Source organism: Micropterus dolomieu, linkage group LG14 (genome assembly GCF_021292245.1).
Source record: "Micropterus dolomieu isolate WLL.071019.BEF.003 ecotype Adirondacks linkage group LG14, ASM2129224v1, whole genome shotgun sequence".
In the NCBI taxonomy this organism is placed as follows: domain Eukaryota; kingdom Metazoa; phylum Chordata; class Actinopteri; order Centrarchiformes; family Centrarchidae; genus Micropterus; species Micropterus dolomieu.
The window spans coordinates 17749048-17775323 of NC_060163.1; the positions used below are offsets into that span (position 1 = coordinate 17749048).

The 26276-nt window shown below is 39.8% G+C and overlaps 1 protein-coding gene across 2 annotated transcripts in view; it reads right to left on the reverse strand.

Moving 5' to 3' along the window:
• Positions 1–9372: 9372 nt before the first annotated feature.
• The window catches only part of cpxm2 (carboxypeptidase X (M14 family), member 2), a 45912-nt gene continuing 29008 nt past the window's right edge, over positions 9373–26276 (reverse strand). For both annotated transcript variants that reach the window (XM_046068075.1, XM_046068076.1), the window contains exons 5-14: positions 25179–25263; positions 23888–24038; positions 22873–22961; positions 19860–19983; positions 19464–19660; positions 16375–16554; positions 15099–15396; positions 14625–14764; positions 13940–14039; positions 9373–10239 (exon numbers count right to left, since the gene is read on the reverse strand). In XM_046068075.1, coding sequence (XP_045924031.1) covers positions 9983–10239; positions 13940–14039; positions 14625–14764; positions 15099–15396; positions 16375–16554; positions 19464–19660; positions 19860–19983; positions 22873–22961; positions 23888–24038; positions 25179–25263 — 1621 coding nt within the window. In that variant the 3' untranslated portion in view covers positions 9373–9982. The remainder of the gene's footprint in view (positions 10240–13939; positions 14040–14624; positions 14765–15098; positions 15397–16374; positions 16555–19463; positions 19661–19859; positions 19984–22872; positions 22962–23887; positions 24039–25178; positions 25264–26276) is intronic.

Genomic DNA, 26276 nt, shown 5'->3' on the forward strand with positions numbered 1-26276 from the left:
AAGCGAGAAAGTCCCATGACGCTGAGTCGCGATAGCCTATCAGTGTTGTACATCACCGACGGCTTCAGATTGATGTGTGGAGAGGACCAGGCAGAGCGGGCGATTGAAAATCTGCTGGCCGGCTGAGAGCTGCTAAACTTGGGGGAGAGGAGCAGGGAGCAGCGCTGCAACCTTTGGACAAATAAACACCCGTAGTCGGTCGGGATTCTGCTCTGACAACTACGCCGTTTACTCTTGGGAGGAGCTTGGAGTTAACTGCTTTTATTAAATTAGCTTTTTAATTTAGTTTTTGGGATTACAACATTGATTTATCTTCACTGGAGCTTCTCAGCAGCTAGCATCCAGTTCCAGTGTTGTTGTTAGCATCGTTAGCTCTGTCAGACTACGACTTCATATTTAAATAAAAAACGGACAAAACTGGATATTACTTGGAGAAAAGAAAGCGAGGAGGTTGAACTACCTGCTGAGTTCAGAAAGCATGTGTCTGTAACTTTATTCCGGCTCTACTGTGACCAAGTTAGCACAGAATAGCCCTGATCGATCCAAACTGCATTCAGAAAACAAACATTTAGAAGTTGTTGTCCTGCTGTCTTGCTGACAGACCTGACAAAGCATGAATTCAAATGTTTAACAAATCTGCATCATGTTGTAGTTATTTCAGCATCAGTTTAATCCATTTATTGCAATTTAATCACAGCAAAATGTTTACTTTGGGTTCATACAGCTGTAGTAATGGCGAGTTGTGTTTATTCACGTTAAAATTGCCTTCTCGCGTTGTGTGTGAACACTTGAGGCGAATGTACTCACGCGAGACTAGATTCTCAGTATTTAAACTTGCAATGTGTAACAAGAATTTAAAATATTAACGAACATTATCAACAGAATGTGAAAAAGTAACAGTTCTGACGTTATGTGAAAGACTTCTATATTGTGTTGCAGAGACATCTAGTTAGATGTCAGTAGAGATATCTGCTGAAGTTATCATGCTAACCAGTACTGTCTCAAAATACCACTTTATAACTCAACAGTATTGCTCAGGTAGTTTAGTTCGCTATGATTCACATGCTCGCCAAAACCATCTTGGTTAGTGTTTCCACTCTTCAAACAGTCACAGTCTCTGGTTTGGTCGAAATAAACCCTTAATTTACAGAGTTAGATGTGAAAATATTCTAGCTCTTCATGCTGTCGCTGCCTCTCTGATGCCTGACCTCCATCTCGCTTCTCCCCCGCTTGATGCCTCTCCTGTTCCTTCCTGAAACCGCTGTGTCTTTGTCATCCCCGGAGTCAGAGTCCTGTCCGGAGCCACTGTTAACCACTCGGTACTGTATTCCGTGTCGGCACACTGACCTACGCTGGTCTTGGAGGCTGTGTTTGCCTGCTCGCCCAGCTCTGCTTCTGGTGCCCATACTAGACTAATATGACCGCTAAGTTCGCTGCCTGGCTAACTGTGCACGGCAGTAAGCAGCAGCTACTGACCTGATATATGATATGCAGCCCCCTATTTTTTTGGAGTATGAATTTGACAGGTGGAGAGTAGCCTCATAGTCCATACTACAACAGCGTTTTTCTTCCCCCAAGGTTGAGCTTTTGAGACTAAGCATGTAAATCTTAAAAAGACCAGTCAATATTCGTAATAAGTTCACCTGCATCGCAACCATGGTTGAGCAATCAGTGCCATGTCTTTAATCTACTTTGGATTTGAGAAACGTATCCATTTGGGGCAGGAAGAAAAAAAAAGTTTGACAAGACTGAAATGGCTTTCAGCTTTTGTATTTGCAGCAATTCGGACTATTTCCACCTGCAATCAGTCAGAGCCAGAGGGAAGCGGTTTTTCTGTTCACACCACAGTGCAGGTGGTAATGAAACAACATCAGCACAGACTGAGATGGTAAATGACTCAGATTGTGGACACTGATTTCACGCGCCAGGAGCCGGTGATTATGTTCAGGTGGGTGCCTCAGACCATAACACACGGCTTAATCATGGTTTGCCTCAACGCACTCGGTCAACTGAACCCCCTGAGTGAGAAATAAACCACAACTCAAGTGAAAAGTGGACACCTTGCTCTGTAAAATAAAGGAATGTTTGTTGTTTTTCTCTTCCTAACCCTTTCACTGGAGACAAGGAATCAAAAGAGGTTAACTTTAAATCTCTGAAAGTCTGAATCGCCAGCCATGACATATTTTTTTTGTGACTGACACAATCTGAAATCAGTGTAAAGCTAATGCTTTCAAGTGAAGTGAAGATTAATTTTCTTTTTGAATGTGTCATTGTGTCAAACCACCAGACAACTTCAATGAAGGCTGTGAATGTTACTTTGTGTTTCATCCAAATGCCAAAAACCCCAACAAACGTCACCTTGGCTTTTGCCTCCACATCCAAATGACATATCACTGAATTTGTGAAAATTGTGAAGGAGAATCCAGCATCTGCTTCATATATCAATAAACAAAAAGCATGTGGTGCTTATTATTCCAATTGTACCCTTGTTTCTCTCCCATAAGTCACCATATGCTTCCTCTTTGACTATGTGTGGCAGAAAATGTGTGACACATATTGTCACTGCAGAGTAATGACATATGTGGCTGTGGCTCTAAAGTGTCAACAACATATTTTAATGAAACTTAGAGAAAAGCTGTACTAGTTTTGGTGCAGATCAGGATCCAGTATTGTCATGATGGAGTTTTCATAATTACAAGTTTCTGAATTTGTTAACAGTGTTCACGTCAACTTCCAATTTTATGGAAAGCTCTGAAATATCAGACTTGCCGCTTACTAATAAGGAAGTGCCTTAAAACAAAACAAATACTGACAACTTACATTGTCAAAGTTGTTTAATTTAATTAAACCTAAATTTAATGTGTATGGCCTTGCATTGTCACTCAGTGTTTTAATACTCATCCGCTCGCAAATCTTTCACATTTCTACCATCCATCCCCTGTGACTTTGTGATCCAAAATCACTTCCTCATCCACTCATTCACTACTCCCTATATAACAGATACTCAATAATTGTTAACTGTACAGGGAACAGTTAATTTAAAAGTCATATTTTCATGAATCGTCATTTTGCATCATCACTGACGGTGTAGAGTAGAGTAGAACGATGATTTTCGCATCTAAAGAATGACATTGTGGGATTGTTAGCAGAAATGTGTACTTTTATCCCACCATTGTGGAACATTTTAGAGCACTATATAGTGGATTAATTCACATTAAAAATACACATGTAAAATGATGAACAGTGAATAGGGAGTGATTTTGGACAAAGCCCTAGACCTTTTTCTTGGCAGACATTTGAACATGTAGCAGAAAAGGCACACCTGCAATTAAAATCGTAATGTCTTTTCAGTAAGATGTTACAGTTCCAGGGTCTTAATATTGTGCATACTGGCCCAGTGATATGGCTTACTTGAACATCTAAATTGAACAGGGCTAATATTAAATAATAACAAATTAATAATTCATGTTCCAAAACTCTTTAACCATGAGGTATACAAGTGGTGGATGTGGATTGTGGGTGTGTAGCATGTCTGACTTTCATGCAGGAGACTGGACCTGCATTTAACATTTGCTCTTTTATTAACATTAACCACGATCTTTCCCTGACGTTAACCTATTTTTTCATTGCCTCATCTTAATCATACTTTAACGCTTCTTTATTTTCAGTAACCGCAGACTGTGCAGACTGCACCTTACTGACATCTCTCTCCTGTTAGTTTTGTTGCATCTTTTATCATCTTTATTAGTTAATGCAGTTTGATGACCTCATGTAATTTCCAGCATAGCTGCACCCAACCTCGACCTGAGCAGAGGGCTAATCAGCTATGACAAGTGCAAACACCTGTGTATGCGTGCAAGGCCTTTGATAAATTTGGATCATCGTGAATTTGTAACGTATTTGAAATCCTTTATGGTTTTCTATATTTGGTTGCCACGTATCGTGCAACTGTCTCTAAACATATAAACATAGATGACAGACCCATATACACAGCTGTGTGGCATCCTAAACAGTTTGATTGGTATTTCAGCAAAGAAGTTTTTTACAGTCCGCAAAAAAAAACAAAAAAAAAAAACAGTATTCCTGGCAGTGGCCAAGGAAAGGCAGGCTTCCCCTGTTTTTATCAGACTATATTTGTCATTGTAATAAAAACGCAGTGTTTTTAGTTTCGATAAATCTCATGTGCTGTTGCTGTCATTTCTTCCCCATTTCTCAGAGTATTTTACAATAAGTGAAACAGCGCCCCTCTAAATGCTATGCGTTGCATTTCTGGTGAAACACTATATTGCACCACCGTAGTTTGACCTGCAGTCTGACTACGCGGGGAAGCCAGAGTTTTGCATCCCTTTGTGAAAAAAAATTAAACGATTAACCAATCATATGAGACATGTGAGCAGAGTGAGTTGAGTTCTGAGAGTTTCCAGGGCTGATCTCCAGAGATGGTTCCTGAGACAGAGAGACACGGTAGGTTGTGGGCAACAACAGACGAGAAGCGAATAGCTCAGGCAAGCAGAAACAGGTAACAGGTAGTTCAATAACTGGTTTGAAAGCGGTAGCATACATAATACTAGATGTGTGGCAGCTCCTTAAATACTGCTGGATTGATGAGTGCAGGTGCGGTGACGACCTCAGCCAGGTGTGTGAGTAGCCAGAGATAGGCACGCCCCCCCCCCCCCCCCCCCCCCCCCCGAACATTGCTAGGAAAGTGACACAAAACACCACGAGACAAGACGAAAACACAACAAGCACCAAGCACGCAAATCCCAGACCAAAGCAAACACTCATCATGGCCGGGGGTTCGTGACAACTATGCAAATGAAAAACTTCAAACGTCTTCTGATTGAGCTTGTGAATGCTTCTGTAGCCTATTTGGGGTGAGAAAGAGTGAGTGAGAGAGAAAGATAGAGAGAGTGTACATGTCGGTAAATGCAACTTTCAGCGTGTGTATTGATAACAGATAGTGCGCATCTTTAAAGTATGATTCAATTTTTTGTAAAATTATACCCTGCACTGTAATAGCACAATACATTAGATAATTGCCCTCCAAAAAGGACATCCCCTCTCACTTGGCTTCCCCAAAAATTTACCCCACGGATTCCTGGATATTTTTACATTTAATCATTTAGCTGATGCTTTCATCCGAAGCAACTTACAATTGCTATATATGCTAGAGGTCACATGCCTCTGGAGTAACTAGGGATTAAGAGTCTTGCTTAGGGACACACTGGTGGATGTGTCACAGAGGGGAGTTGAACCCAGGTCTCTCACACCAAACTCATGTATCTTATCCACTGCACCATCACCACCCACCTGTTTTAAATGCAGATTAAATAATTATTAAAATAACACATTTATAGGACTGTGGCGCCATAGATGGTGCTCTCAGAGTGCTTTGTAGTTGCATTTGTAATGAATATGCTAAGCAGCTAAGTATCAGTAATCATTTTCTTCAGTTAAAGAAGAATTAATCCACATGGCAGCACTGTCACAGTTTACTAAATCCAGACCTCCTGCATGGACCAGTTGTGTGATGACTCAACCCACAGTGTGTCCCTGGTGGGTGTGGGTGGAGTTGATTTGGTTACCTAAACCTGTAACATCTGTGCTGGGGCTGCTAAAATTTAAAAGGACTGTCTCACTGGGCAGTCACCTCTTGATTTCCTGGCAGACACCTACACACCACCACAAGTTTTACTCACGCATACTATACACACAATCAAGCTCTGTGCCCTATTCACACGTTTTATGGGTTTGGGTTTGGTTAATGACTCTTAAATTACTTTCATTCTCCCCTTTTGTTGCTTGAGCCAAGCGGTTACACTGGATAATCATGTTTTTGTCATCATTAATGAGGATTTGTTTTACAGTCAGACATCACAGAGCAAGCAAATCTTTAGCATCAGCGTCTTGCCTGGACGTTTATTTGGAAATGTAGTAACATTTCACCTTTCAACAAAGTAATCAACTTGTTTAAAAAGACTGTCTTGCTTACAGTTGGAATGATCATCTCCTTCACTATGTTCACACATATTAAAGGATTATTCTGGTTTATTGCAGCCTGGGCCCTTTCTTTTACCACTTTGAAGGTTGGTCTGTAAGCTGTGATTGATAGATGTTTAGAATGAACTGTTTGGCTAATTATTCTACTGTTCACCTTCATTTTCTCCTCCAGAAAATTTGAGCTAAGTTATTATTTTAGCGTTGTGACCACATTTCCACATGGGGTGGTGATGGAACTGTGGATAAGGCCCCTCAATTCACCACTGTGATACAAACACCAATGTGTCCCTGAGCAAGACACTTAAAGCCTAGTTGCTCCAGAGGCGTGCGACCTCTGGTATACTTAGCAATTGTAAGTCACTTTGGATAAAAGCGTCAGCTAAATGAATAAATGTAATATAAATGTAATCTTAGCAATTGCTTTCATTATAATATACAATAAATACAATGTTATTATTGCCAATAGGAAGTATGGCCAAAGACCCAGGTTGGAGATTTAATAAACAAGTAAATCAGACCCTATTGAAATATTTCTGTCTCTGCTTATGGGGGAGCTACGTTTAACACGGTATAAAGGGTCAAAACTAAATAAACCCAGAAATTAAACATTTTTACGACCGCCATCTCCCTATTTGCTGATCTGGTTGTCATCTTTGATCGTCCATCAAGTCAGCAGACAGTCTAATCTGTCCCAGAGGCTCCAGAGCAGCAGAGGGGAGCAAGGTTAAGAGCTGGTTTACCAACTCTGCATGGCGACTCACTCCTGTGATATCCAGGCCGGCATTCTAACACTTCAAAGGCTGGACAGACTTCTGAAGAAGCACTGGCTTTTCAACTGCTGGCAAGGTCAGCTGGTGCCTGTGTCTTCACACACATCTGCACGGTATCACAGCTGCAGGCTACAATGGCTACACTGCACACTGTACAACCCCCTCCCTTCATCCCACCACAATCCACACCCACTTTAACTCACAGGGATTGTCTGCTGGCCATATGGGAGAAGTTTGGACTTCAATTTGTCTTACAAGCTGTGATTTGTTTAATGGTCAAACTCTCCTTTTTCAGTAAATGTATGGTTTGTTTTACTAAAAAAGAGTTACTAGGCAATCAAAGTGATTCAAAGTACATCTAGTATATTTATCTAGGCTGTATAATGTCTTCTGTGGGAAAAGTGTCCAAAGTCTATGAAAGAGAACGCCCTCACAGCTTTCTAAACTGGGCTGACCTGGCTCTGTTTTTGTTTTGAATGCTCAATTCTCCCAGCCCCCCATGGAACCCAAGTCAACATTGGTGCAGCACTTGAAAGTTGGATACTTCAGGCTCTGAAAAGCATTCAAGTAATAAGCAAAGTTGTTGTTAAAATATATATGTGTTAGATAGATTAGATGCCTATATAACCATGTATTAGCAGCATAGGCTGATGTTGTTTTTAGCTCTAGTGATGGCAATGTTGAGTGGTGGGTCCACTTTTTCATGGACTGATAGCACAAGAAATACCATGAAACTTTGTATAGACAGTCTAGGTTGCCAGACTCTTTGGTGATCTATACACCTGCGAAACTAATGTAATTCCCATCACCCTCAGCTGTACTTTGTGTTTCGTACTAATTAGCAAATGTTGCTAACACACTAAACTAAGATGGTAAAATTAGAAGTAGATTTAGATGCATATTTTTGAGATGATAGCAGCTTGAAAAATTAAAGCTAGTCAGAGTCAGTTAAGTAGTAAGCCTGACTTCTATCTACTTCATTTTATTAAATCTTGTGTGTCACATATATGCAAATTGCAGTGCATAGTGTTGTCATCTGGTGACATTTCAAACAGGCTTTAGCTGCTATCCATTGAAAATAGTTAGCAACACTTTTAGTCTTGTTTGTTCATGCATAAACATTAGTTTGCCACAGTACCCTACTCATCCAGCAGTTGCCTCATTGTGCCTCATCCAGCTTGCTAGTTTATCAGTTTATACAGGACTGAAATACATAGGTGGAAGTTTGAGCGTTAGGCAGACAAACTTTAGCTCAAGTCCATACCTTCATGCTTGGTTGAATGCAAAGTCAGCTCACAAATGTAGGATGTTGGGTTGGGGGTAAGGTTAGGGTTGAATGCTCCAAGAAGACGAAACAGTCCCTGTCTAGTCCTCTCTTTATGGTCTGAAACATGATATTCTTTGGGTGCTCTCTTATTTGTATTTAAAATGCAAAATCCTTTAATATGTAACATAATTATGTACGACTTACATTTCCTCTGTTTCACATTCAAAGTCACTGACTAGAGAGCTAAAGCAAGCACGATAATACTAACAAGCTCTGATATGTCTTATATTCTGCAGTGCTCTGAGATGACAGGTGTCTGAGCCTCTGTTAAATAATCTTTGGAGGAGGAGATAAGAGGCTGAGGTCTTCCTCTAATTACATGTTGGCCAGAGAGGGGGAAGGCTAGTGTTGTTGTCAGAATAAGGGAGTGATCTGTAAAAGTCCCGCAGAGCTCCGATAATTAGAGTCTTTCCTTGATGGCACTCCCAAGATACAATCTGACTACAGCAAAAATCAAGTGAGATGATGCTTAAAATTACCCACAGTGGTTACAGCTGGGTTATGGATATGAAAAGGGGTTTATTTTCCAATAGGGACTTTCAATCAAGCAGGAGTGAATGTAAAATCAGAGTTGAATTAAATATTAATCATCCCAATAACCAGTAACATCCTAGTAAATCAAAAGCTCAATCACCAAAAAACTTGCTTCAGTTCCTGGTACTGTCGATGGGGAGTTCATGTCATGTTACATGGACTGATAAGTTTATTAGAGAAAGACACTTTTATGTACACATTCACTTTCTGAATAATTTCACGGTAATGTTTTATTTTATGGGTGTAAGTCATTTCTGAATTATTTCCTCTTAATAATATCCAGGTATATCTTTGTACATTTTTCATTTATTATTGGAAACTTTATTGTCCATATATTTTGAAGGGTATGTTTGCCTTTAGACAAACATGAACATTTCTAACATTTATGCATTTTACACTTTTGCATATTTCTAGGTTGCCAAATCAATTGAAATGTAATAAATACAGTTTTCTCTTACCAGGAGACGACTTTGAAATTATTAGAAAATTATGGAAACAGCGCAATCGTGAAAATTATGAGCAAACTACAAACCCATAGAATAAAGCCATACCAACACCTTTGAACTTCTTTAAGCTGTTTGAAAGATGCTATACAAACTACTTAATTGATTGATTAAATGCATATAAAAAAATTCCACATGAGCAATTATACAATTTCAATTTGTGCAAACATGGTCTTTATTTAATAACTTGCCAAAAGCAATGTGTATAAAAAACTAATCAATGACACACAAAATGTCACTGAGTCCACAGTTGTTTTTAAAGGATGGGAAATTGTACAAGTGCAGGTAATAAAGCTTTTGTAATGGTATACATAACTGTGTTACATAAGTTAATAAGTATATACATAATGACAGTCATGGCCATTCCTCACAGTGGCTCAAATTAGATACTAAAGCATATTCCTCATCTGTAACATATATTTCAACTTTCTTTTCTTTAAAAAAAATAAGTTCTTAAGTGATTATATTATGTTATTTTCAATATGAATTTTTATAGTTGATGTCACAAGGAATGGTGGTACATGTCTTAACATTTTTTTGAATTGAAAAAGGGGGGTCATAAACGTAAAATTAGCCTTTGACAGAACGAAATACTTAACTTAATAACATTTACAGTGGATATCAAGAAAAGATGAGATGACAACAGCAAACAGAGAGAGCTTATGCGTGGGGATGAGACAAAACCAAACAAAACGAAAACCCATCCTGTTTAAATTAATCCACATTTTCAATCTTCAAACACTAATTCCACTGACAACACTCTGGAGGAATCTGACAGAGGTCCAAACCCTTGGAGTTCAACCCAGTCTGATCACAGCAGATGTTTGTTTTTAATTCTTTCTCAATCATTATGTTCCCAGACGTCTCTCTCTGGACCTGCGAGCTTGGAGCTGCCTGACGGGCAATTTTATGGGCTGCTTGTTGAATTTTTCCATAATTTCTTTGATTCGTGACAGGTTGGTGCGGCCGATGACAAAGTCGCACCTGGTGGCGCCCATCTCGTAGCCCACCTCGCACTTCTTACTGATGAGGCTGTAGCCCTCAGCCCTGGCTGTCACTCTGTACTCTCCAGGGTTCAGCAAGCGCCAGTAATCACCATCAGCAGCTGAAAATGCACACAACCACACAGAAAACAATATGTATGCTTAAACTAACCTCTCCAGTTTGCCACAAAAACAATCAAAAGCACATTAAATATCACGTAATGTTTGCAGGTTTAATGGCTGTAGCCTATTAAACATCTTCAGCAGCGGTAAACCCCCCCGACTCATTTAAAATTAGCAAGCTGTGTGATTTAACTGTGTATGAGCCATATACAATGAGCTACTGATATTCTGAAACTTAATCACAGTTTTCATCCACAGCTTCAAATCAATTAGGTTTCACATCACTTTTGACATCCATCGAGACAAACATTAGCCGAAGCACAGGTCCAATATAATCTGAAAAATAAGGAATTCGATGGAAAAAGATGCTAATATCGTTGTATCACTCTTTCACTCTGTCTTTATAACTTTTTATTTTATCATACTTTTTCATTTTTAGGAGGATCTATTGACAGAAATGCAATATAATATACAAAACTATGTTTTCAGTGATGTATAAAGGCCTAACATGGTGAAACGTTATGCTTTTATTACCTTGATAAGCCATTTCTATCTAAATACACTGCAGGTCCCCTTACACGGAGGTCGCCATGTTGCACTGCCATGTTTCTACAGTAGCCCAAACTGCTCTACAGAGCGCATTTCATCATTACGTTGAATACATATGAAGAAGAAGAAGAATTAGTAGTAATAGTAGTAGTAGAAGTATTCGTCTGGTTTATTAGCAGTAAGAAAAAAAGTGAAATTTGGACAAAGTTAGCACAAGAGCCGATAGAGAGTAAATCTTCGTTGTCAAAGAAGCGAAAACATGATGAAGCCAGACGAAGTCGGGACAGACAATGGCAGAAATCAAGGATAAACACTGTGGCATTTCCCAGATGGAAGGCGCTGATGCGGGACAAACGTTTTCAAAGTGACGTCGAACTTGCCTGTTTTCTGCTGTTAAGTTAGTCCGACTTTAGCAACGGAAATGAAAACTGTTGTTTTATAGCTTTAGCTAGAAAATGGGCATAATCACTGAGAGAAGCAGCATTTTTACTTTGTCAATGTTGAAAAATATTTAATTGGATTGTAATTTAATGTAACGTTATAATCCAATGCTGTATTTTGTCTTTGCGAAGTGGACATAAATGTGCCACTGACATTCGTGAGACAAACAGCTGATGCATATTATCTGCTATAAAACTGCACAGCATGGAAGCTCAGATGCTAAATTTCAAATTTTACTGCCCTGGTGGAAAACACATGTTAAATAATGCTTACTTACAGAATTTGCATAAATAAAGTGTAACTTATTTGTTTGAACTGCTTTGCTACTGTGCACACAAGGTGTAATTTGATAATTCACAGGGTAAATGCCCATTGCAAACGTTGCATTGTTTTACCACAAGCTCAGATTATCAGTCCTATTTTGTGTGTCTATTGTATTTAAAAAATTTAAAAAGCCAATTTGGTAGGATTTGAGCAGATTACTTATCTAGTTGAAGTGAAGATCCTCACCTGACTATGCCTTTGTACACTTCATGTAGTATGTCATTAGAATGGACTGGTTGAGAAACGGTGACAATGTTACACACTCTTAGCTTAAATTTTCCATGGTTTCTGTCAGTGGCCAAGACCATAATTGCACTAGATGTGATAGTTTTTGAGATGTTCTTCATTTACTTTGGTATGTTAGTCCAGATGAGCCTACTCTCCCAAGATGTAACAAAATGTGTGATTACAGTAAAATAATGTATTATAGCAGTATGCAAATGTGCCATGTAGCACATAGCGTAGCTATTTACCGTTAGCTAACTGCTTCGATACTCTTACCTTGTACTAACTAGCATGCAATGATATTTGAAATAATGTGTGGCATTACTGAATAATTAAGTAAATATAATTTCTTAATATATCTATCTAAAGAAACCTGTAAAGAAGTCATAGATTGACTGGCTACTCTCCATAGCGTCTCTTTCACGCTTGGCAAGGCAGAGTTGAGCGGGGACTGAGCCTTTGGTTGCAATTTGTAACTTCACTGCCAGATGCCACTAAAATTTACACACTGGACCTTTAAAATTTGAAAACACAGATACAAAGCTCCTCCAGGGCCACAGAAGACATACAACTTTTTTGTTTTCACAAGCTGAGTAGTATCCCTTGTAAATTGTAAACTGTTGAATAATTGATGGGCTAAGATTATTGACATGGGCATTTATGCTGTTACATTTTGTTGTTGTTGCTGTGATTACATTTTCGCCCATTTTTTGGGGAAGTTTTTTCTCATCCAAATCGAGTTTCTACGGACAATGGGTGTTGTATGCTGCACAGATTGTAAAATTGACTTGACTACATTTAAAGTTACACAATATTGTGCAGCAACAGTAGCAATATGCAGTTCTTGTCCTAGAAAGCTGAATTTAAACAGCCCACTAAGCAGTGGTAAAAAGCAACTAAAGCCTAAAATAAAAGTATGAGAGTTCTTTGTGTTCTACTTTTGAGAAAGGAGATGTTCTATATTCCTATTTAGATGTTTAAAAATAGCTCTGCTCATGTTGCATTTTCTTGGTGTCTTCCTGCTGAACACTGCCTTTATGTGACCTGGGAACACAATCGCGCTTGTGGTGTGTTTTTAGCCTTCGCTCACATAAACGACACTGTCGATTCCTTCCCGTCATCCAAACACCCACTTGACACGTTTGGATGAACCCTGAGACAAATGGAAAATTAAGTCAGATATTGTCTCTGCTGCTGATCTATAGTCGATCCGAACAGTAAAACATGGACATCTGCACTCACTTTACTCACATTCAGATGGCAGAAGGGAATCTAATTGTTTCCTGAAAAGTTTCAATATAAAATGCTAAAAAGCTAATGAATTCTCAGTCTAACAAAACATCTTTCAGACATTGATGTATGTCAGTGACATCCAGGCTGTCTGTCCTGCCTTCTCAGTGACTACAGTTGATTCATACTGATGGAAGAACAACTGCTCTGCATATGTCTGTTTTTTTAAGCTTTATACTGTTCCAAAACTAAATCAAAGAAGCTGAAAAGGTATGATTTTCAAAATAAATACCCTAAAATCTTTCCTGACTGCAACTGAGAATAGCAAGGTTTTGGAGAGGAAGTGGTGACTTAAATTTAGCTCCAGGAATAATAATGGCTAATGTCCTTTTGGACATTCGATTTCACGCTCTAAGTACAAAACTACTTTGGCTTTGAAGGCTGCATTTTTAGGCATCAGCAGAGATTGCCTCAAAGACGCACAATCAAAAGTCAAATTCAGAGCAGAAGGCCTCGCCGACACTGGCTATGACTGTGAATTGAGTCAGACTCCAACTTGGCGCTGCTAAAATACATCAGCTGTTTTTGTTTATGCTTTTTATTCCATTTTACACTGGAATAATAACTTACTGTAAGAGTGACTCATTCCTGAGGAAGAGTAGAGACAGTTGGGTCAGTGTGCCCATAGGTAGCTTCTGTTGCTTTGATTGCAAAATCTAAGTTTACTCACATAAAATGTAAGAGATGAAAGGTAAAAATACCCACATGCTGTAAAACAGACAATAACAACTCCTTGTGTCCAGACAAACGTACACTGAACAAATGGGTGCAATGAGCACACTTGAGTTTGTTCTGTATTGGTTGCTAGCTGAAATTAACTATTAATAGCTGAAATTACACGTAAGAATCAAATGAAATGCGATACTGTACCTGTGCGAATATCGTGGCTAATGCCCTCCACAGAGATGATGGCATTAGCTATTCCACGACCTTGCACGTCCCTCACCACACCTTTGATCCCACGATGCACCTGCATATGACCAGCATGACCCATGCAACCATGTGTGAATCCTGCCCAGAGTTAACCCCCATCAACATCTACTTCATAACTGAACACAATGTAGCCTATATTGTTAAGCATTTTAATATCTTTCCTCCTCCTCATCCAGCTTTGATATTTAAATAAAAGCTGTGTCCCAACATGGAGCTGGATTATCTGAAATACACATCTCTGAGATAACATGCAGACAAGCTTGTCAGATTTCAAAGTCTGAACCTGAATGCACCATTACTTTTTCTCTCTGTGAGGTTAGACTGTCTCAATTTTGGTACGAAGCTCAGGTTCAGCCTGGCCTTTAGGTTTTCTGACAGACTGACGATTGTGTGCCATGTTTTCCGGGGATCTTTTGATTAAATTTGGTTTCCCTTTGGGTTTTACTGCTAAATTTTTGTTTGACAATTAAAATTATCTTAAGTGTGTAGAGTATGTGGTCAGCTCCTATGGTATAGATACAGCAATTCTCACATATTGACTACCACATTCCTAAAATAACTCTAAAACACGTCTGGCTTGTTTGCATGCGCACAGGTTTTCTTGGCTGCTCTGCCTCTGTACCTGCTCCATGAAGACGAGAAGAGACTCGCGATTGTTCTCCCACTCCTCAGGCAGTTCGCTCTCATGTGGGAATTTGTCACAACCCACATACATCGACAACTCAAAGCAGTTGGTGTGCAAATAGCTGAAATCATTCATACCTGCCAAGAAAAAGAAACATATCTGTAGGCTAGCATCAACTGAGGTCAGCATTTTATCCAGTTATTGGCCAGAGTTTGTGGTGATAATGAAGAATGAAATATTTGAATCACTCTGACTTTTGACTTTCTGTCTTTGTTTCTCTTTCTTACACAATGCTTCAAGCAATTACCTATAAGCATTGAAACAGCCAAAGGGATTCAGTACTGAATATGCAGATGTGCTCATGGGTGCTAAACCAAGCTACAGCTCAACGGCTTAGAGCCGAGCAGAGAAATCCTGCATAACACAGTGTTAGCATCAATGAGAAAACACCATGCAGCTATGGACACTAACTGCCAGCCGCAGTATGCCAGGACGCTCCGTTGATGGTGCCGTCCTCCTTGGCAAAATTTTCTGTGTGGCAAACTCTTTGGTTGGCATCAGTCATCAGGCGGTGGGTGGACGCGTAGGAGAAGGCCAGCCAGCGAAAGACGTGGTCATCTGGTGTCGGGGTGTGCTCCCTGGTCACCCCTTGGGAGCGGGTTTTATCATACGGGAAGGTCACCACCAGTTCCCCTCCCTGGAGGTTACCGCCCAGCACAAAGGGCATCTTCTCCATCCATGCTATCAGAGCCCGTGTCTCCAAGGCAACCTACAGCGGGGACATTGGGGAGGCGAGGATAATGTAATTTGTGCAATCATCTCAGGACCGTGATTGCTAAATTAACTCCCTCATGCTGAAAACAATTTCACTGCAATGTGCTCTCAAGAGGGAGCGACAAAGCTATCAAAAAGACTGTCCACAAACTCCCATGCTGTAAACTAATTTCACTAATACTTATTCTGAAAAGTGAACCCATTTTCATCATCACGCAGAAAGGCATCTAGCATCCAGTGGGTTGTATTTGCATCTTTCAATTAGGATATTGATAAAATTGCCCCTGCTGTTTGGGTTCTTGTAATTAAACCAGCCCTCCTATCTCTAAGCCATCGTTGGGCCGGTCAGTGAGGCGAGCGAGGACAGTTTTCGGCTTCCTGAGCACAGATGGGGATCCCAGCTCTGCAGCTGCAGCAGCTATTCTGGAGGCTTTGTGTGACTCACTCGTGGCTCTCTGTAACGTCAAAACACTCGTGAGGATGAGCTTTTAATAGACTGCTGGGTATATTTTAGAACATAGTCTCTTCGTCACAAATAGCAAACGCATCCGCTTCTCCCAAAATAGACAGCACTGATATGCCCACGTGGCTGTTGTACCCTTTTCAAGAGCAGGATGGACTTCACTCTGATTTGTTTGTTAAACTGGAGGTGTACAACAAGGACACAGAGTCATATTATTAAAGATGTAGCACATGGAAGATAAAATTTGTTGTTTGTTAGAACATATTTCAAACAATAAAAGCTGTGAGTAGGATGTTAAAGTAAGCTACAGCACACAATACTGAAATGAAATTCAAGTGCTTGTGTTTGAATCTTTCAAAAGATGCCACATGCAAAATTTGGACACAAAGGTGGCATTTCCATAAGCCCAAATTATGAAAATTGCATACCTGTAGGGATGCTGAAATTTACACATTAAATAAATTTAAAATACATTTAAACAGTCCAACTAACAGAGTCAATCAGACTCACCGAGGCATTTGTGGACTGGTACCACTCTGGGATGGGCACATGGTGGTTGAACATTTTGCGAGGAATCCACTTTTTGACCTCGGCTTCCCACAGAATAGAGTTGAGATCGGGGAAGTTATGGTGAATGTCTATTCCGTCATTGCTCCATCGACCCAAAGACCAACCGCTGAGCTCTGAACCCTGTGTCAACGGAAAAGAAAAAGAAACACAATACGAAGGAAATTCAGAGAAAATGAATCCCGAAAAAGTTATTAGTGGTAACATGGTTCAGATGGCTTGATGGGAAGTGTGGTGTTGCCTTCATCCTTTAAGAGGCCCAGCAGTAGTCTCAGGTCAAGGACAGGTGCAGAGGGGACAGGGTTTCCATCATCACACTTTTCCTCCCTGCCATCACAGCTCATCCAGGAGCGTTTGAACATATCATAACACTGCTGACCTGCTGATTGCAAAGCCCAGCAGTCACTGCACACAGCAGGTCAACCAAGCACCATGCTGTAGACCGGAGGAAGGTTAATGCTGGCAACTAAAAAGCATGTAAAGCTACATCATGTAATTTTTGATCAGTAAGGACAGAACAACTCCACAGCATAGATATAGCCTACTTTTAGCAAAACATTGCTTAATATGTACACATCAAGCAGAGACTGTTTGCAAGTAGTAAATGGCAATGGTTATTTAAGCAGGGTTGGTGAGAGCCATCTCAACCATAATATCTATGTGCGGCTGGAGGACCAAAATAATCTAAAAGAGGTTAAAAGCTGCTAAACTATGTAGAGATGTTTGTGCACCACTACCTGACCCTTTTACGTTACAAGTCATGTGATTCAATGTAAAGCATCAAACACAAAATGTGATTATTTGAGCTGAAAAAAATATCAATCAGCTGCCCATTTGTAGGCATCATAGGGTTGAATAGGTTCACTAGCAGCTTTAACTGCTCATGCACATTTTTGTACAAGCTGACACAGAAATTAGTTGTTAAGTTGTGAAGCAGAGTTACAGAATGTACAGTGCACTCACACCACCAAATGACATGAGGCCATTGACTGCACAGAAGCCAAGCACTCTCAGACTTGCTTTTGACCTTACTTTTACTTTTATTACTTGCTAAGTCGTTAACCGCTCTACATCATAGTATTTGACAAGGTATTGGATCTCTCCCGAATCGCATAGTGCACCTTTAAACCAGGACTTAAATCAGTCCTGGAACTGATTTAAGACCATACCCAACAACATGTGTTTCAGTGGTATTTTATAGAAGAACATATCCACTTGTGTTCACTCATATAAGACATACATTGTTCATCAGTACATTGTTCATTGTACAGGTGAAACTCGAAAAATTAGCATATTGTGCAAAAGTTCATTTATTTCAGTAATTCAACTTAAAAGGTGAAACTAATATATTATATAGACTCATTACATGCAAAGTGAGATATTTCAAGCCTTTATTTGATATAATTTTGATGATTATTACAGCTTATGAAAACCCCAAATTCAAAATCTCAGAAAATTTGAATATTGTGAAAAGGTTCAGTATTGTAGGCTCAAAGTGTCACACTCTAATCAGCTAATAAATCCAAAACACCTGCAAAGGGTTCCTGAGCCTTTAATTGGTCTCTCAGTCTGGTTCAGTGGAATTCACAATCATGGGGAAGACTGCTGACCTGACAGTTGTGCAGAAAACCATCATTGACACCCTCCACAAGGAGTGAAAGCCTCAAAAGGTAATTGCAAAATAAGTTGGATGTTCTCAAAGTGCTATATCAAGGCACATTAATAGAAAGTTAAGTGGAAGGGAAAAGTGTGGAAGAAAAAGGTGCACAAGCAGCAGGGATGACTGTAGCCTGGAGAGGATTGTCAGGTAAAGGCCATTCAAATGTGTGGGGGAGCTTCACAAGGAGCGGACTAAGGCTGGAGTTTCTGCAACAAGAGCCACCACACACAGACGGGTCCTGGACATGGGCTTCAAATGTCGTATTCCTCTTGTCAAGCCGCTCCTGAACAACAAAGAACGTCAGAAGTGTCTTACCTGGGCTAAAGAAAAAAAGAACTGGTCTGTTTCTCAGTGGTCCAAAGTCCTCTTTTCTGATGAGAGCAAATTTTGCATCTCAATTGGAAACCAAGGTCCCAGAGTCTGGAGGAAGAATGGAGAGGCACACAATCCTAGATGCTTGAAGTCCAGTGTGAAGTTTCCACAGTCTGTGTTGGTTTGGGGAGCCATGTCATCTGCTGGTGTTGGTCCACTGTGCTTTATTAAGTCCAGAGTCAGCGCAGCCGTCTACGAGGACATTTTAGAGCACTTTTCTGCTTCCTTCAGCAGACGAGCTTTATGGAGATGCTGACTTCATTTTCCAGCAGGACTTGGCACCTGCCCACACTGCCAAAAGTACCAAAACCTGGTTCAGTGCCCATGGGATTACTATGCTTGATTGGCCAGCAAACTTGCCTGACCTGAACCCCATAGAGAATCTATGGGGCATTGCCAAGAGAAAGATGAAAGACATGAGACCGAACAATGCAGAAGAGCTGAAGGCCGCTATTGAAGCATCCTGGTCTTCCATAACACCTCAGCAGTGCCACAGGCTGATAGCATCCATGCCACGCCGCACTGAGGCAGTAATTCATGCAAAAGGGGCCCAAACCAAGTACTGAGTACATAAACATGATTATACTTTTCAGAGGGCTGACATTTCTCTTTTTAAAATCCTTTTTCTTATTGATTTCATGTAATATTCTAATTTTCTGAGATTTTGAATTTGGGGTTTTCATAAGCTGTACACAATAATCATCGCAATTATATCAAATAAAGGCTTGAAATATCTCACTTTGCATGTAATGAGTCTATATAATATATTAGTTTCACCTTTTCAGTTGAATTACTGAAATAAATGAACTTTTGCAAGATATGCTAATTTTTCGAGTTTCACCTGTATCATGCCAGATCCTTCAAACTGCACAGAAGTTTGGCGTGCACTTGCATCACATGCGCTCTTATCAAGAGGAGACCTGCCAAGCAGATATGGTGCTGTTTTCGCCACGGGCCAGCATGTGATATGAAGTCACTAATGGCCGTTTTGCAGACGTACCACTTCAAAGGCTTTCTCGTACCCATCAGGGTTGACAGATGGCAATAGATGGATTCTGGTCTCTTCCACAAGGTGACGTATTCGCTGGTTACCAGACAAATACTCCAGACACATGAACTGCATCAGCAGGAGAAGCAGCTCTCGTCCCAGCACCTCATTACCATGGCAACCTGCTGTATAACGAAATTCTGGTTCACCTGGTCAACAGGTTCACACGAAGGCAGAGATGGGGGGGGGAAAGAGAGGGAGATTAAATATGCAATCCCTGCAAATACATGTACAGACACAGAGAAAAACACTCAGAGGAACACAGTGTGATGTCTCTGATGATGTTAATGTATATTAAATTGAGCAATCATGTCCTCTTGCATTAAAGCACACTGTTAAGTAACTCACCAACTTCATGCTCTCCTGGGTTGTCAGAAATCTCTATGGCATAGAGTTTGAGGCCATTTTGGCTCTTTCCTATGTTATAGATCCGGGTGATGTTGGGGCACATTTCATTAACCACCTTCATAAGCTGTGGAAGGGAAATAATGAAGCATAAGCTCTTGATAAATTCTATAGAAATCTACCAAAATATATTAACTTAGTCTACTGCAGCATTCACATCGCCTTTAGGGTTCTAGAAAATAACAATCATCATTTGCTCAAACACTAAGAAGTACAGTTTGAGATTTATACAGCTGAGAGACATGTTTTACAACTTTTACTCCATATACAATGATTTTACACACAAAAAAATTGTTCATAAAATACAATAAATTGTTACAGATGAAGCTACCTTATAGTATTTACACTGATAGTACATACAATAAATTAGTTTTAGAATTGCTTGCTAGTCAAAATCCATTTTCTTAAGTTCTGACTATGAGCAATCGGGCTTGCACACGAAAACAACATTTTCAACACTGTTCTCATTCCCTGGTCATCAAAAACCAACGCTTTGTCATGCCCCTTGGCGTCTCATACAGACGTACAAGGTGAGCTTTAGCGTCTGTGTGAAAAACTGTGTCTGTAGGAGATGCGGGGGTGTGATAAACGTCTTTCTTTGACGACGTGGAAATGAGACCAGTTTTAGTTATTTTACAAAAGATTTTACATATTTTGTGTTTGTGTTTTTTTAACTGATTTGAAGTGGGCGGGGCTTACTTGGAAAACAGTAATGTCACTCACCTCTGTGCATCACCCATGATTTAGCAGCATTTGATTAAAATTTATACCCTCTTATTTTTTTTTTTTTTATTCTTTACTTTGCAAAAGGTTTTGCATTCCTTCTGATCCACAGAGAAAGGCTGAGCTGTATAATGATAAAGTATTATGTATTGTGTAGTAGTCCGCTGCTGGTTGTGACCACAGCCTGAGTGGGCACACCCTCAGGCACATCTGGCTGAGGGTGTGCAGCTCGACAGATAAGTTCTCACAGAATTTAAGTATTTCTACACTGTGGTATTGCTACTTTAGATGCTGGGTACTAGTAGCCTCAAAATAGTACAAAATAATCTCCATGTTATTAGAAATTTCAAAAACAATATTACCAGTGCTGTGTCACAGACCTTATTTAATGACACTCTAGCCACTGAGGGGGGTTGTGTGAAAAGCAGTCAAGGTAATTATAAAGACAGGCTTGTAACTATCATTTTGTGGAGGCACAAAGAACAGCAGGAAAATCACTAAGAAGCTGTTAAGTAAAGCAACTGCAGGGAACTGTGTTTACTCGCTCTTCCAGCTGCCGCAGAAGTCATTAACCAGTCTGAAGGGATGGGGTTTTAATTAAAGGGTAAGTTTGGAATTTTGCAACCTCGACCAAATTTTCTTGTGTTATGTGACTAATTGGGACAACATATTTAGAAACTGGTCCAGTATTGAGCGAGTGCGCTGCTCAAAAATTATTATTTTTGTCAACTGGTCTGGTGGCTTTGATCAGAGGGATGAAGCGACTGTTTCTTTTTAAAAAAGTCTCTCAGTAGGGATCCTTTCCATAAAGTTGTCAGACACTTATCTATAACGACAATAATAATAACAATCTGAGCCTGTCACTGGTGAAAATAAGCACTTTAGTTGATGTACTTTAACAGGGCCCAATCGCAAAAAATTATGTTGCAGCCCTGTCTCATTGCTGCCGACTTACTCAATACTGGACCGATTTCATATATTCCAGGTCCAGACTTAAAAATACTAAAAAAGTTAGCCTGTAAGTGTGGGTTGATTCTTGACTTTTCTAACCAAGGAAATCATTAAACAAACATCTGGTTTTGATCATAAAACAAAGGATTGCAAGTCAGCAGTGAAATTCTTGCCAATTCACAATTTAATAAAGCACAGCATTCCCTTGATAAATATAACTTGATTGTATTTACTAGGATCATTGTAGAATATGTCTTAAAGATTTTTTTGCACACATTTTGATCACCACAGGAGTGTGTATTTTTTCTTACAGAAACAAAATAAAACTGACTGGGAAAGACTTAAAGATAAGCTACCTGGCCTGGATTTGCCAAGGTAATGAGAAGGTAATATGCCATCTTCCTCTCTGAAGAATGATGAAAATGTTTTGTCTTTCCATCTACTTTTTAATGGCATTTAACTTTCCACATTGACAAAATCAATATTCCCAGGGCTACTACGTTACTATCAGTTATGATTTAAGAAAAGGAAAGCCCTGAAGCAATATAGGAGATTCCTTTTTTCACTTCTCTCACAGGGAATGTACTTTATTTGAGAATCCACATACGGTACCAGGTAACTGCACGGAGAAAAGAAAGATCAAGAGTGAAAAGGCTTTAGAAGCTGAGTTTTAAAAATAGTCCTTCCTTCCTTTGTGAAGGCCTATTGAGGTTGGACACCCTGTGTGACACACATTAGCCTCAAAGGTAAAAAAGAAAGAAAAGGAAAAGTGTCTACTTTCACGTTCCCGGGATTTCGTTTCAGGCTGTCACACCAGATAAAAGCTGCTGATTTACGTACAGAGCATTTATTGGAGTAAGTCTCATGGTGGATCATAACAGCTGTTTAGGACAACTGGAGACTGTTTTAAACAAGGGTGCCGCTACATTACAGATGATTACGATTCACAGCACTTGTACCTTCACAACCACTCAGTCACAGTGTAAGCACTGCCAAATACAGCTGTCTTCCTTCTTGGTAAAAACAGGCTACTGTTCATGACAACTATATGAATAAGTAATGACACAACCCAGGAGATGCTTAATGCATTTTCATGTGGCTGGCAGCACTCGGTTCATTTATTATTTTTGTGCACTTTGTTCTTGCAAAGGACACAACTTGTCAGGTGTTGGCTCACAGTTGGATGTTTTATTGCTTCATGCTCTGGTGTCTTTACTGAATACGAAATAAGAGCTGGGCCTCTGTAGGTATAGGCTGTTGTTTTCTGTTCACTGTGACTCACCTGCCTCATTTCTTTGTAGCTGTGGTGTCTGAAGTCCAAGTCGTCCGTTGTTATGACTTCATTGCGTCTGTGGTAATAATTATTTGGATCTGGTGGGGAATCAAAAAGACAAAACAAAGAGTTATTGCTATTCAGACATTAAAGAAAGTTGATTAGGTACTTTTATGTACAATGATAAATGCAGAGCACCTGCTCTCAGTTTAGGATAAATTCAGCCAAATTACAAAGAAACATATGTAATCTGGTTTCTAGCCATGCAGAAAAGTTTGGTATTTTGTGTCCAGGTTTTGAGAAATCTGCTTGTGAGGTTTCTGTCGCCATCTTGACACAGTTTAATTTGTTGTGCTCCCAGCACTCAACAATTACACATTAATAACTCAACAGCAACCTGTCTTTCCAGAAACTATGTCCCAGTTACCCGGTGGGACTATTTAATCAATAGAATAATCATCTCACAACCTCAGCACATTACACCACAACTTTCTGCATGGCTAGATATGACTAGGTAGAGGTAAGCGGGGCGGGTTTGTGTATGAGTACAAATCAAGATCTAAGTCAATTAAAAAGGTCTTGGAGGGAAGGGAGACACTGATCCCTGCTCTTAAACAAGTAGTCCTTTAAACCCAAACCATGATCTCTGTCTAACCCTTACCAAGTTGTGTTTGTGCCTAAACCTAACCAAACCATTACCATAGTGTAAGATGTAAGATGAAACTGTGTAACTTTTGAAAAAGCAATGCTGTCCTGCCAATAGTGGCATCAGGTCAGAAAACGCTTTTATGCATTGTCCTGTGAGTGTGGGTGTTGTATTTTGTAGTTTAATTTGGAGGACTTGTTTGAGGTACACATCAGAAATACCCTGTTCATGTTACAAAATAATCTACTGGGAATGGGTCCTCAAACATCAGTTATTAGGCTAATTTCTAAACAAGGCCCAAATCCTGTATCGTTCTATTTCAACCCTCCAATGGCAGGAATTATTCATGTGTCTGCTGTGTCCATACAAACCCGTCACCTGGCATAGGACAGCCAAGGATCTCCACTCTCATACAGATACTGCCACTGTTAAACCAAGAGCGAGGATTGACTCGAATGTATCGGGCGACCACTGGCGTTGGGAAAATGTTCCGGACCGGGATCTCCTTTTCCCTGTTGCCACTGAAGATCTACTGAGGCAAAGACATTCAACCAGATGGTGAATAAAGAACAGTAATATTTTAGAAACCTCAGTTGATTTTAGCTATTTAATTTAATTTATTAGTGTATTTGATGTGGACAGTGCTTTAGATCAAGAGCTGTAAATAAGCCAAATGCAGCGTAGAATGATAATTGTCATCAATGTTAAATGTTAGATGTTAAAATGCACTACAATACAATTATAAAGTCAGCATGTATAAAGGACAGAACACATAATAAGTTGGAAATCAAATAAATGAGAACATACACAGGACAAGGAAAAAAATGTGAAAAAAACGTGTTTCCATTGTTTAGTCCACATAACCCTTAAACAAACACTCATTCAAGCACCTGTAGAATGCAATTAAACTTTGATACCACTGGGAGTTTATTGTAAATTCTAACACCCACGGTAAAAGTTCATCTCTGCACCTTTTGGCATTTTGGAAGGCAAACAGTGCAGTTTGGCATTTGGCATAAAAGGTGGGTGAGTGGGTGAGAGGGAAGCTTGTTGCACAGACTAAATTACTGTAGGGGTATTATCTCCCACAACGATGACATCACCAGCCAAGGGAGTGTACGGTTACTCCGAAATTTCATTAGCTGGGATGTGAACCACAGTAGGGAGCAATGACTATCCCCTAAAATGTCCTCTTGGTCTGATCTGCATGTTCATTGAGAATAGGGTTATTAATATTGTTAGTACTTTAGAGCCAAATGCATGAATGATCAACTGCTGTTAGTTTGTTTCCAAGGTATTCCTGTATATGGTTTCTGTCTATTAAATTACGTCAAATGCCCAAGTAGAAAAGAGACGCATCTCTGATAATGAGACTGAATCAGGTTCCCATCTGCTTGAGGCTCATCAGTATTTACTATTACCTTTCAGCTCATTAAGCTTGGAAATAAGCAGATATCTAAATCTTCCTCTGTAATTGCTCAAGCAAGAATTCATTTACAATCACGTTCCAGTCGGGGGACACACAAAACAAGCCTCTTTATGAACCTAGCTGACACAGACAAAGAATAAAAATGCTTGAGCTCAAAAGCCTTACACTGTGATAATAATTGCTCCCTTTGTAGGTATATGTCAGGAGATACAAGTTTTAAATGTCATGACTGTTACTCACCAAGTCTTCTGAGCCGTTCTTCAGTGTTATCCAGGTGTGACTGTCATTGCTCACCATGACCTTGTATGAGGTCACCCAATCACTCCTGTTAAAATAAGATCAGGGGACGAGTGAAGAAAAAGAAATATTCTATTAGGCTGAATTCAATGCAAATGGAGCGCAGAGGTGACTGTGAGGAAATCGCTCAGCACACATCCAGACATGCTTAATTCTCTCCGGGTGAAAGTCAGTTTAAAAATAGGAAAATGGGAGAGGAGGTCAAAGAATTTATATTAGAAGTGTCACTTAAGCCTTTTATTACTTAAAGTTTTGGAATGTGAGCAAAAGTAAAGTTTGTCACGCAAATGATTTTCATTTTATCTGGGTCGAGTTTTAGTTCCAGGAAACGTTGGCCTGATAATCAGAATGAATTGGCATCTTGTTTTCTTCATTCATTCATTTGAATCATCAGAATGTGGGTGGTGATCTAGAGTACTAGAACCAGACTAAGGCAATGCACTGTATTATGTGTTTGAGTGATGCTATAATGAATTCAAGCTAGTGTTCATGTATTTCTGTAAATGCATCCTGTAGGAATCACAGTAAATGTTAAAGAAATTTTGGAAAATACATTTACTTGCTCTCTTGCAGAGAGTCTTTAGAGTAAATATAAAACTAGCCAGCAACTTAGCTCCGCACAAAAAGTGGAAGCAGGGGGAAATAGACACCATCCAAAGTCATTTTACTTTTTAAAAGACATTTTTTGGGCTTTTCTCGCCTTTATTTCAGATAGGACAATTGAGATAGACAGAAAACAAGGAAGTGAGACAGAGAGGGCACAACATGCAGCAAAAGGCCACGGGCAAGACTCGAACTGCAGCCGCTTCGATAACGCATATTATAGGCAAGTCCTGCCACTTGGCAGCCATCTTGGTAATTTTTGACTGACAGACAGGCCCCTATCTAAATAAATAGGGAGAGAGCCATAACTGCACTTTCAGTGGTCACTGGGACATAAAAGCTGCATGTGTACAAACTTGTGTTGTAGTCAAGACTGCCCAAACCAAGACCAAGTCAAGACCAAGACCAGAGTTTATCGAGACAAGACCAAGACTTTTA